The sequence below is a fragment of the Diabrotica undecimpunctata genome, chromosome 7 (genome assembly GCF_040954645.1).
Source record: "Diabrotica undecimpunctata isolate CICGRU chromosome 7, icDiaUnde3, whole genome shotgun sequence".
Classification (NCBI taxonomy): domain Eukaryota; kingdom Metazoa; phylum Arthropoda; class Insecta; order Coleoptera; family Chrysomelidae; genus Diabrotica; species Diabrotica undecimpunctata.
The window spans coordinates 123,989,684-124,002,924 of NC_092809.1; the positions used below are offsets into that span (position 1 = coordinate 123,989,684).

Here is a 13,241-nt window from a genome sequence, read left to right on the forward strand (position 1 = left end):
ACCAACTCCATTCCTTGTATTACTTTTCTCTACAGATTATAATTTAAATCCTTCACTCGCCCTTTCCACTTCATTCGCCTTTGTCCTTTCCACCTCGACTCTTAAATGCTAACAACATGTTCTCTTCTTCATTTAAGTGCATCTACCAACTCCACTCTCTTACCTGTAAGACTTCCAAAATTCCAAGACCCTAGCCTGATTTTACTAACCTGTTGTCATCACCTGCTTTAGTCTGTGGACTAGTGCGCACTTCGATGTGCATCGCTTAACCTCAAATCCTTCCCATCGGTCAATTGTCCTGGATATCCCTTAAATCGCTACAATACGCTTATATAAAAGTATTCAATTTTAGGTCAGAAAGTCAGTCCTTCACGAGCTCTCCTAAGGTCACCTGCACTCTAGGGGCCCTTTTGCTGGAGCTCTGCTTCTCTTGTCAACCTCAAGACTCTGCGTCTATTTTACTTCAACTACTTATTGGTGTTTTGTTATGTAAAAAATAGCTAGGGACGATCGAAGCCCTCTGCAGAACGTAAGTGGACATAAAGGCGGTTCGATCCCTTTCTCTGACGAGTTTTTCTGACTAGACGACACTGTTATATCTAACTTAAAGGTCTTCTCATTATTACGGTCCGGAGCCATTTCTATCAGCATCTTGTTCTGCGCTAATACATTTTTCTATGATTATTTTAAAAATTGACTGTTTATTAATAGATGTTGGTTCATTTTAAACAGATTTTTTTTATTTTTCATTAATTTATATAAAAACTAGTGCAAAATACACTATTTGTATTATGGTTTAAACTAATTAAGGTGTCATTATATTACATACCATACATTTCTGGAAGAAAATTATAAAAAAACATTTATATTTAAAATACGCTATCTTTTCTTTCTTTCCCTACCGCTATTTTTCTATTATTTACGACTTTTTATAATTAATACATAGTTTTATGGCGTAAAAACATAATATTATAAGTATGTACGGTTGCGAATAATATTTTATTAATTCTCTGTTTTGTTACAGCCTGCGATTGCCATCCAATTGGTGCTTCAGGAAAAACGTGCAATCAAGCTACCGGACAATGTCCTTGCAAGGATGGAGTTGTGGGAATCACTTGTAATCGATGCGCTAAAGGTTATCAGCAAAGTCGATCACATATTGCTCCCTGTATAAGTAAGTATTATTTTCATTTAATTATACTTTTTTATATTCATCTTCTCGATGTTTTGAATATTTATGAAGACGATGTATTTGATGTACTACGAAAATATGTTGGTTAAGTATCATATGGCAATGGACTGGTAATCAGGTAGACGTTGTGTGTCCAGTGGATAGATAAAAGTTCGATGATATTGTTGACATGCTGATAGCTAACGTCTGACTATATTCATTATACTTCTTCTTTAAGTTCCATCTCCTATCGGAGGTTGGATATCATAACGGCTATGGTCACTTTGTTGGCTGCTGCTCTGAAAAGTTGTAGTGAACTACAGTTAAACCATTCTCTAAGGTTCCTCAGCCAGGAGATGCGTCTTCTTCCTATGCTTCTTCTTCCTTGGATCCTTCCTTGCATAATAATTCTCAGCAGCTCATATTTTTCTTCTCTGGTTATGTGACCCAAATACTCTAGTTTTCTTCTTTTTATGCTGTTCATAATTTCTAACTCCTTATTTAGACATCGTATTAACTCAGCATTGGTAATCCTTTGAACCCACTGAATTTTTAATATTCTTCTGTAACACCACATTTCGAACGCTTCTATTTTTCTTATGTGTTGTTTCTTCAATGTTCAAGCTTCCATTCCGTATAGTAAGATAGAAAATATGTAACATCTTAGAGCCCTCAATCTGAGATGCAACTGAAGGTCTCTGTTGGTAAGCATTGTCTTCATTTTTACAAATGCTTGGCTTTCAGTTTCAATTCGGACTTTGATTTCTCTGCTTTGGTCATTTTTGTCATCAACCCAGGTTCCCAGATATTTGTATGTCTCTACATTTTCTATTTGGGTTTGCTCTATCATTAATCTTTCATTTCCATGTTGCGTTTTTGAGACAATCATAAATTTAGTTTTTCTCTTATTTATTTTTAGTCCGTATCTAATGCAATAATCGTTAATTCTATTTGCCAATTCTTGTAGCGATTCCAGGGTGTCTGCCATTATAACGGTGTCATCAGCGAATCTTATGTTATGTACTATTCTTCCGTTTACAGAGATTCCATCACCCAGATCCGCTATCGCTTCCTGGAATATGGTTTCACTGTACACGTTAAACAGTAATGGTGACAGAACTCAGCCCTGTCTTACTCCTCTCTTTATATCTATATTTTCGGACTTTTGTTCTTCTATCTTTATATTGGCCTTTTGATTCCAATACAGATTGATAATGATTCGTAAGTCTCGTCTTACGTCTTATGTACAAGAAGGTGAAAGAATTTTCATTCATCCACAAAAAACAACATTGCCCACTGGTAAATAACAACGGAGAGTTAATTCATAACACCAAAGATAAAATAGAAGAATGGGAAAAATTTATACAACAGCTGTTCCGAGATGAAAGAATAGACATTACAATAAATAATGTCACTGAAAGCCCACCAATTCTAAAAGTCGAAGTGGAATATGCCATTAAACAATTAAAGACCAATAAAAGCCCTGGACCTGATGAAGTTTATCCTGAAATACTTAAATTGATCGAAAGTAATAACATTGATTTGTTAGTAATTTTGTTTAATACAATCTACGATACTGGGGAAATACCAGAGGAATGGTTAGAATCTATTTTTATTCCCATTCCAAAACAAGCTAACTCCAGGCGATGCGCAGATTTTAGATTAATAAGTCTTATGAGCCAAATGCTTAAAATTCTATTAAAAATACTTCACAATAGGGTATACAAAAGGTGTGAAAAAGAAGTTGGATACGATCAATTTGGATTCAGAGCCGGAATGGGGACCAGAGAGGCCTTGTTTTCATTACAAGTACTGCTACAGAAGTGTTACGACCAACAAAAGGATGTCTTTCTATGTTTTGTAGACTTTGAAAAGGCATTTGATCGCGTAAACCATAATAAAATGTTAAATTCCTTGCAGAGCATCAACTTGGATAGCAAAGATCTCCGACTAATTAAGAACTTGTATTGGAGGCAGAGTGCCAAGATTAGGATCGACGATCATACATCTAGAAATATTAGTATAAATAAAGGAGTAAGGCAAGGATGCATACTGTCCCCTATGCTGTTCAATCTTTACTCGGAACTACTATTCAAGCAAGCCTTGGAAAACCTTTCCACAGGAATAAAAATTAATGGAGAACCAATATCTAGCATAAGATATGCAGATGACACTGTCCTACTGGCTGATACAGACACAAACTTACAGAGGGTTATAGACCACCTTAAGGATGCTTGTCGAGAGTTTGGAATGAAGATCAACGAAAAAAAAAACAAAAGTAATGGTGATCCAAAGAAAACAGAATATCCCCTTACCTATAAAAATAAATGGGAATATTTTAGAACAGGTAAACCAATACAAATACCTTGGCTGTTGGATTAATTGCAAGCTGGACCCAGAACAAGAAATTAAAGCGAGAATTGCTCAAGCTAGGGATAGTTTCTTTAAGATGCGCGTTCTATTCTGCGATACACATATAAATATTAAATTGAGATTAAAACTTGTAAAATGTTTTATCTGGTCTGTTCTTCTCTACGGAGTCGAAACATGGACTTTAAAAATAAAGAGCCTGAATAGAATCGAGGCATTTGAAATGTGGGTGTACCGTAGAATTTTAAAAATTCCTTGGACAGCACGAAAAACAAATGAAGAAGTACTAGCGAGACTCAATTTAGAAAAAGAACTATTGAGAACAGTCAAAAGAAGAAAAACCAGTTATTTAGGGCATTTTTTGCGCAACGAGAAATACTACATCCCTCAGTTGATAATAAAAGGCAAAATAGAAGGAAAGCGAGGAATTGGAAGAAAAAAATTGTCCTGGTTACGTAATATCAGAAACTGGACTGGACTTGGATTTGAGGAACTCTTAAGAACAGCTGAAGATAGACAAACGTTTGCCACCATAACCGCTAACCTCCATTGATGGAGACGGCACTTGAAGAAGAAGAAGAAGTCTCGTCTGTCTATATCTTTGTTTCTCAGTACTTCTATTAGTTTTTCATGTCGGACCCTGTCGAATGCATTCTCGAAGTCGATGAAACAGTGGATTATACAGTGGATCTTATATTTTTTTCAAAAATCATATTTATTGCAAAATAGTGTTTGCTTTTTTACTCAGAATTGTCTAAGCGAGAAAATCCCAATCAAAGTCAAATAACAAAAGTCCAAAATGTAAGCTCAAAAGATATCTCAGATATCATAACACAGGAACTATAAAGAGTTCTCTCGAAGATTAAAAAAAAACAATAAATCACCTGGAGAAGATGGAATAGTCATAGAACAAATCAAAGAAGGAGGGGAAACGTTAATAAATATGGTAAAAAAGATGTTGAATGTTTGTTTGACAAGAAACGTAACCTCCTCCCAATGACATAATGCAATAATAACCATAATACAAAAAGGTGACATTTCAGACCTAAAGAACTACATGCCTATTAGTTTGCTCCCCCATATATACAAACTATTCATAAAGATATTGTTCTGAAGCTATTTTCTTGTGGCATCTTAAAGCAATTACTATTTTAATTGTGGCTGATTCCCATTAAAATAGTAATTATTCATGAAGATAATAACAAAACGGCTTGTGAACTAAATAGTTACCAATCCACAGGCTGGGTTTCGCTTCAGATTCGAAACAAATGATTAATCCTATAGATCATCATAAAATGCTTCGAGCATTGGCTGACTACCAATATATTGCCATGATTAAAAGTATCTATTAAACTGTTACAGCTTGTGTCCGACTTCATGAAGATACCAAAAAGTTCCAAATAGTTTACAGCTGTACTCGAATTTACGTTTAAGCGAATGAAACGAGAGGATAATATGAGAATTAATATAAATGGAGCGGATCTGAACCACCTAAGACTTTTCGATGACATCGTTTTAATATTTGATAAGAGTTAATAAATCTACAAAAACGCTCTATGAAACGTGAAAAACAATTATTATTAAAATCTTAAAGACAAAATTTATGACCAACGTTGTAGTCATAAAATTCAGATTGAAAGTCATGGCATCGAACAAGTAATTATTCTCCTTTTTATTGTGCTGTCCATATCTTCCATATCTTTTACAACGTAAAATATCTGTTCAACACTGAGGTAAGTCCAATCTCTGATATTCCTTAGCCTAGATTTCTTCTTTATTCAAAAGTTTTTTCTTCCCTCTACTCTTCCTTGCATGATGACGCGCAGAAGAGAATATTTATCGTTTCGAAGTAATAGCTTACAAATATCTAGGGCATGACATTCCCTTAGGCCGAGATAATCACATAACTGAAATCTAACGAAGGATATGTCACATATTGGTAGACTGAACATTTTTAAGTCTAATATTCCAGTTCGCTTAAAAAAAGAAAGGTTTTCAACCAATGTGTTTTACCCGTTCTTACATATGGTGCAGAAACACTAAATCTGACAAAAGAAATAATAAATACAATAAGAATTACACAACATGCTTCGAAAAGATCAACGTTAGGTATTACCATTCGAGATAAATTACCAAACCTAGAAATAAGAAGAAGAACAGGAGTCATAGATATAGTTAAAAGAATAGCCATGGCTAAATGGGCTTGGTGCGAACATGTTGCCAAATTGATGGATAATAGATGGCCAAGAAATATTCTGGAATAGCGACCAAGGCAAGAGGTATATCGAGGTAGAGGGTGATCACCGACTAGATGGACAGATGATATAAAGCGCATCACCATAAATTAAGTGCAAGAAGCTTAAGATATAAATGTGTGGAAAATTTTACAGGAGACCTACGTTCAGCAGTGGACAAATATAGGCTAATTGATGATGATAAGAGTTTGTTTAAACAAATATTTTTTTATAAAAACTATTATACTCACGATAATATCACGAAATATTTTTTCTCGATATATAAAGTTCATACATTCATAATCTTCTTTCCTTTTTATTATATTTCTTATTCTGGAACAAAAGAGATTTATTTTTATTATTATTACAGAAATTCCTGTAGTTCAGATGATGGCTACCGAAGAAGATAATGAGGGCTACGACGATTATCCGGATACTTCCAAGCCAGGAGGTAAGTTAATATTTACTAATATTAAGTTGTTTGCTTAGTTAACCAAAGGAATATTAAGAATAAATATACGGAACAAGCACATAAAAAATATTTAACGGCAGATAAATATATAGTCACACTTTTGTGTCACGATTGCGGTATTCTAGTCCGGACAACGGTTTAAGAATTTTTTATTAAGATTTAACAAAAATGATCAATTGAATTTTTTTGTAGGTTCACTGTGTTCATAGAGCATATTGGTCCGTTTTACCCTTTTTGGTGGATTTGATATTGAAAACCACTTGATATTTGATATTTGATATTGAAAACTGTCAATCGAATTACCAATAGTAAAGAGAAATATATTTTCTAAATTAAAATTAATAAATCACAACTGAATTATAAACACGTAAAAATAATAGATATTTATACCCAAAACGTACAAGACAGGAAAAAAATAGTCGTGACTGACTAGTTGACAAAAAAACTAGTTAGCTTGAGTTAAAGTTGCTATTTTATTAAATAAAATGATTTCTTTTTTGTTTTTTAAACTTTAGGAAAATTTATTTCGTTCATAGGAACATTCAAACGGGATTATAAACTAGTTGTAACATCAATAATCGGAAAATACTCCAGTCGTCAGAGACGAAAATGCCACTGAACCTCTAAAAATCATACGAACAAGCTGAATTTTGCCGAGAATATTAATTTTGGGACTCCAAAAAAGATGCAAAAAAGTTTACCGCTTTTACCTCCGGGCTTCTCCCAGAAAAATCTTCCCGGGGCAAAAAAATCGATTTACCAAGAATCTGTATACTGTAGGAGCTGATATACATTGCGATGACAATTCAGTTATAATGGATTTTAGATTAAAAAGATTTCTTAAATTCAAAAAGAAAACAGTGACAAGAAAAATAGACATCTCACAATTGAAGAACCCTGAACAGAAAAAAGAAATAAGTATCAAGCTTGAGGAAGAAATAAAAACGATCGAAAACTTGGTACAGACAGACATTGAAGTAACATGGACTGCTCTAAAAACAAAAATAACAAAGATACAAGAAGAAGACATCGGGATCATAAAACACAACAAAAAATAATAATGGTTAACGCAAGAGATCATAGATCTGATGGACGATCATAGATCTGAAGACGAAAACATAAAACAAGCCCAATAGAATACAAGTGAGTCAACAAAATCATTAGAAAAAAGTGCAGGGAGGCGAAAGAAAACTGGATGTCAAAAAAATGCCTAGAAATCGAACAACTTCAGGAAAAATACGACAAATATTCATAAAAAAGTAAAGAAATGACAGGTAGACATAAAAAGAGACAAGCAACAATATTAAAAAATGATAATAACGAAATAATTATGGGTACAGAAGACAAACTAGAGAGATGGAAAGAATACATACAAACTCTTTTTGACGACGATAGACCTTGTTCTCCACCATCCACAGATAATCGAATAAACGAAAAAGACCCAGAAATAACCAAAGAAGAAGTGAGTCACGCAGTAAAATCTCAGAAAGATGGAAAAGCCACCGGTCCACACAATATCAATGTCGAAATACTAAAACTAATTGCAGATAACGAAATTAAAACCCTAAATTTAATAACAGCACTATTCAATAAGATATATGACACAGGTAAAAAAATCAACATTCGTAGCATTACCAAAAAAATCGAATTCCTCATAATGCGATTATTATCGAATATTAAGCTTGATGTCTCATGTCCTTAAAACTTTTCTCAGAATTATCCATACACGAATTTACAAGAAGTGCGAGTTCCAGATGAGTGGCACTCAATTCGGATTTCGAAACGGATTGGGAACACGAGAGGCTCTTTTTGCTTTAAATGTGTTGACGCAACGATGCAGAGACATGAATGTAGATGTATATGCATGTTTTATTTACTATCGAAAAGCATTTGACTGCGTTAACGATCAAAAGGTGATCGAAATTCTGAGAACAACTGGAGTTGACGAACAAGATTTGCGAATTATCTCAGAACTATACTGGCACAAAACGGCAACAATTGAAATAGAGCACAAAACATCCGAAGACATACAAATCCGACGAGAAGTGAGACAGGGTTGCGTCTTATCACCGCTACTGTTTAATTTGTATTCGGGGTCTATATTCAAAGAAACATTAGACGAGGGCCAAGGCGGAATTAAGATTAACGGAATCAGCATAGACAACATCTGATATGCTGATGATACCGTCTTAATAGCAAGCAACGCACAAGAACTACAAAATATAATAAATACGATAGTTTACCACAGCGAAATGTTTGGTTTACATCTAAACGTTTCCAAAACTAAAACTTTACTATTTTCAAAGACACCAATAAACGTACAGGTGTATGCCAATGGTCAAATAATAGAACAGGTAAATTCCATAAAATATTTGGGAGCAAACATCAATAGTCAGTGTAATCCAAAAAAAGAAATCCTATCAAGAATCGAACAAGCAAGGAAAACACTCATGAGTATAAAAACATTTTTTACAAGATCAGACCCTAGTCTACAGCTTAGAATCCGAATGATCACATGTTATGTTTTTTCTGTCTTACTGTATGGCTGTGAAAGCTGGACAATGGACTCTAAAATAGAAAAAAGAATAGATGCCTTTGAGATGTATATATACAGACGAATGTTGAGAATTCCATGGGTACAAAGAGTTACTAATGTTGAGGTACTTCGTCGCACGTGTAAACAAAAAGAATTACTAAGAATAATCAAAGAGAGGAAAATGCAATGCTTGAGTCATGTGTTGAGAGGCGAAAGATATGAATTACTTCAAGTTATACTGGAAGGAAAAGTAGAGGGCAAAAGATCAGTAGGAAGACGCCAGAACTCGTGGCTGAAAGACCTGAGGAGATGGTTCGACCGCTCATCCGCAGAAATCTTTCGCGTAGCAGTTTCCAAAACTACAATTGCCATTTGGATCGCCTACCTTCGAAAGGAGACGGCGCCATGAGAAGAAGAAGAATCTGTATGCCGTAGAAACAAATATTTTTAATAACAAATGTAGCTGAGATAATTTTAAACAAAAATGTTTATTATTTTCCGTTTTCCATTTAACCATTAAACGCTTCAAGAGGCCGTGGATTTTGAATGTCAGTTACGCACGCGAAATCAACGTTCAATAAAATTTGTATCAGCTTGACGGTAAAAATTCGATATCTTTTGATTTAAGTGATCTATAGGCAAAAATCAAGATGCGTTTTAAAGGTAAAGAGTTCAGCTTTCGTATCCAATTTTTGTATTTTGCCGCAAATAGACTGAAATTTTATGCGATGGCATGGCGCGATTTTTCCATTTTTTATGATTCTCATAAGATCAATATAATCTATTCATTTCATTGACGGGCCTCTATAAAGTTTCGATTACTAGAGCCTAATCTTCTAAACTTATAGCATTAAATTTTAGTTTCGAGTTTTGGCAACATATGTGAGGTATTTGAAATATGCTTAAAAAACGCTGGATTTAAACTTTTACATAACAAACGATGTAAAACGTTTAAAAACTTTTTTTTTTAATTATACTAGTATGTTTTTTTTAAGATCCAAACTTCTACTATAAACTACTCCCAAACCCGTCTTCTTAGAGGCATTTCCGCATCATATTTGTTGCCCCAAATCAAAATTGAAATTTTGTCATAAATATTAAAGATTGACCTCTAGAAATGGAAATTTTACTACGACTGGTCAATGAAAGAGATCAATTCTATTCATCTTACGAGAATCGTAAAAAATGGCAAAGATCGCGCCACGTTTGTTTATTTAACACATTTATAAAAATTGAGTTTATTTGCAACAAAGTACAAAAACTGCATATAAAAGCTCCACTCTCTACCTTTAAAACGCACCTTGATTGTTGTCGATAGGACACTTGGATCAGAAGCTATCGAATTTTCACCGTCGAGCTGTTACAAATTTGATTGAATTTTTATTTCGTGCGAGTAACTGACATTGAAAATCGACGGTCGCTTCAAGCGTTCTTTCTGAGAGAACGGTTCATTCTACACAAAAAATGCCAATTGATGTTTTTGTTTAAAATTATCTCAACTACATTTTTTATTTGAAACATTTTTTTCTAAGTTCTACAGATTCTTGGTAAATCGATTTTTTTGCGTTTTTACCCCCCTCCGAGGGGGCTGTTAGGCCAGGGGGTAAAAGTGGCAAACTTTTTTGCATCTTTTTCTCAACAAAATTTAGCTTGTTTGTACGATTATTAGGGGTCAACTCTCTGACAGCTGGACTGAAAACAAAGAACTAAAAAAACAAACTACACAAATTATTCAGACAAAAGTACGAATTTAAAATTGAACCCTGTATAAATTAGAACCTTTATCGTTAAAAACTCAATAACTAACACACAATATGATTTGGTTATATTTCTGTTAAAAAATGAAAATTAATGTTGCTCTTCTCATTGAACCCGGCCTCGTGATCAAAATTGTCGTCTTCTTCTTAAGGTTCCCTGCATTTCTGCGTAGGAGTCTACCGTACATTTTCTTGTCAGGTAAGATTTTAAATAGTTAGAATTAAATTATTCTATTTTTAACAGCATTACGAAGGATTTCATGAGTGTGGATTCCTGTCCATTGCCAAATATTACACAGCCATGAGTGTTTTTTACGTCCTAGACCTCTCTTGCAAGTACTAGTTGCTGAAAAGTTTATCGTTTTCCTCGTAATATGTGCCCTAAATGCTTATGTGTCCTAAAATCTTACTTCTTATTTAATCAAAAAGTTTCCTATCCTGGAGGTCAGCTCTTCCTAATACTTTCTCACTTCTGACTCTGTCCTTTCATGGTATTTTAAGCATTCGGCACAGGTACTACACTTCAAGGACAACAAGCATGAAAGACCTCAAAAGAGATGACATAAGAGCAGTGGCAGGCAAATAGTAAATTAGATGACGCAAGAGGATGAATGGAAAATGGTTGAGGAAGAAGAAGGGACTACATTTCAAAAAAATTATTTTAACGTTCACGATTCCATTGCCTACAAGAGAACAGGCCAAACGTAACATTTTAACATCTTGTATCTCAGGTTGAAGTCCAACTTGCGATCAGTCAGTGCAAATTCGAAAGAAGCATTTCTGGCTTGTTCTACTCTGCTCTTTATTTCAGTTTCAGGGTCCCAATTATCGTTTAGCAGACAACCCAAGTATTTAAACTGCTTGATGTGCTCGATTTTCTACTACATATATCTTTGGGTTTGAGTTATATATTTCTACCTTTAATCAATGCATTTGTCTTCTTGATATTTATTTCCAAACCTAAAGCTTCACATGCAAGTGTTAGATTATTGAGCGATGCCCGAATTACTTTGTTCAGCTACATGTTGCCTACTTTTATTTTTTTAGAAATGACGTTTTTGAGATTATATTTACGGTTTGCACGTAGCGTACCAATCATATAAGTTTTTCGGTTCATGTGCAAGTGTAACAGAACTGAAGTACCTAGCTATCAATCGCAAGTGTTCGTCCTTTGTCAAGCAGTCCATCCATAAGTTTCATCACTACATTTGTTGGTACTGTTCTACCTGCAGCATGTTCTTTTTCCACAATATACGTTAAAATCGTAGGTATAACCACCTTCCAGACAAAGTTTGAATAATTTTATCTCAAAGTTGTGTCTCTTGTTGGCAATATACTGCTCGAAGTTAAGTCGCCCTTGAAAAGGCAATAAAGTTTCGTCAATGAGCACGTTTTCCTTTAGAACGATGGCAGCCTTGAATTTATCCTTCAGTCCGCTAGCCAACAGAACGATCTTCTGCAAACGGCCATCTGTTGTTACTGAATTATTGTTGAAATGCAGAGTTTTCCACAATAACTAGAAGCAATTCCTTGACATTACTTCTTTGATATTATTCACATAAAGATCATTCTTTGGTCAGTACGAATAAAAAGATGGGAAATGACATAATCCCATCCATATAAATATACTCAGAAATCATTTTATTTTGGGCGACATCAGTGTTGTACTGCGCTTTTTTTCTGATTTCTTTTTTGATACTGCAGAGCATAACGATTTGTTTCTTCGACCTAAAAATTTAAAAAAATCAAAATCAGTTAAACAAAATTATTTAGATATTGACCATCATGGTCCAATCGTCTATACAATATTCGTAGAATTGAAAAGGGGGAGATTTGTTGTAGAAGTTTTCGTATAATTGTGTATGAAAACCTGCAAAATGATAGTCCTCAAATATAAATTTTTGTAAATTTTCGGTGTTGACCGGCCCGCAGATAATAGCTTCATTTATTGCATTGGATACTATTGGTTCTTCTAAAATTTCCTTTTCGGAGACTTCAGAATGTTGGGCAATGACACATTCTATAGCAGCATTAACATGTTCTCCGAAATTCCTATATTCTTTTTTGGTGGACGCCGATACATCTTCTCCCAAAGGTTTGGTATTTCAGGCCACACGTTTTCTTTTTTTATTCTGTTCCGGAGTACTCTATTCATTTTCACTGTCACTAGAATCAGTTGGTTGGTAGTCGTCCGAATGAAAAGTGTCGCCAAACTCATCCGATTTTTCATCTGACATAATTTCTTGCCAATAATTTTCAAGTTTTTGTTGCTCGTTCTTGTCAAACTCCATTGTACCGCTCTAATCTAAATACTGACAAGAAAAACGCAAGCCATGGAGACGGCGCCTTTTCTTGTTAGATTCGCCGACACGTTATCAACAGAAACAAACAAGTCACGGCGTGATGTTGTAACGGTTCTATATTGCCTACCACATAGGGTATTACTTATAGGGCGTTGAAAATTGGGGACAGAAATTACTGGGCTGAAGATAGGGTAAGCAAAACAAACCGGAACGTTTGCAAACGGCTACTCTTGGTTTGATGGGAGAGCTGGGCGTGAGTAAGTGAATAATAAAAAAAGAGGGACTGGAAAGGGGTAACTACAAAAATAGAAATCAAAAGGTACTTACATGGATTTCCTGGACAAAACAACACAATAAGGTTCCTAAGCTATTTAAATTAGACGCTGCTTACAAGAATC

At 34.5% G+C, this 13,241-nt stretch overlaps 1 protein-coding gene across 2 annotated transcripts in view; it reads left to right on the forward strand.

Moving 5' to 3' along the window:
• LOC140445775 (netrin-1-like) overlaps window positions 1-13,241 on the forward strand; it is an 879,901-nt gene that overhangs the window by 752,982 nt on the left and 113,678 nt on the right. For both annotated transcript variants that reach the window (XM_072538112.1, XM_072538113.1), the window contains exons 3-4: window positions 1,025-1,174; window positions 6,146-6,226. In XM_072538112.1, the coding sequence (XP_072394213.1) occupies window positions 1,025-1,174; window positions 6,146-6,226 (231 nt within the window). The remainder of the gene's footprint in view (window positions 1-1,024; window positions 1,175-6,145; window positions 6,227-13,241) is intronic.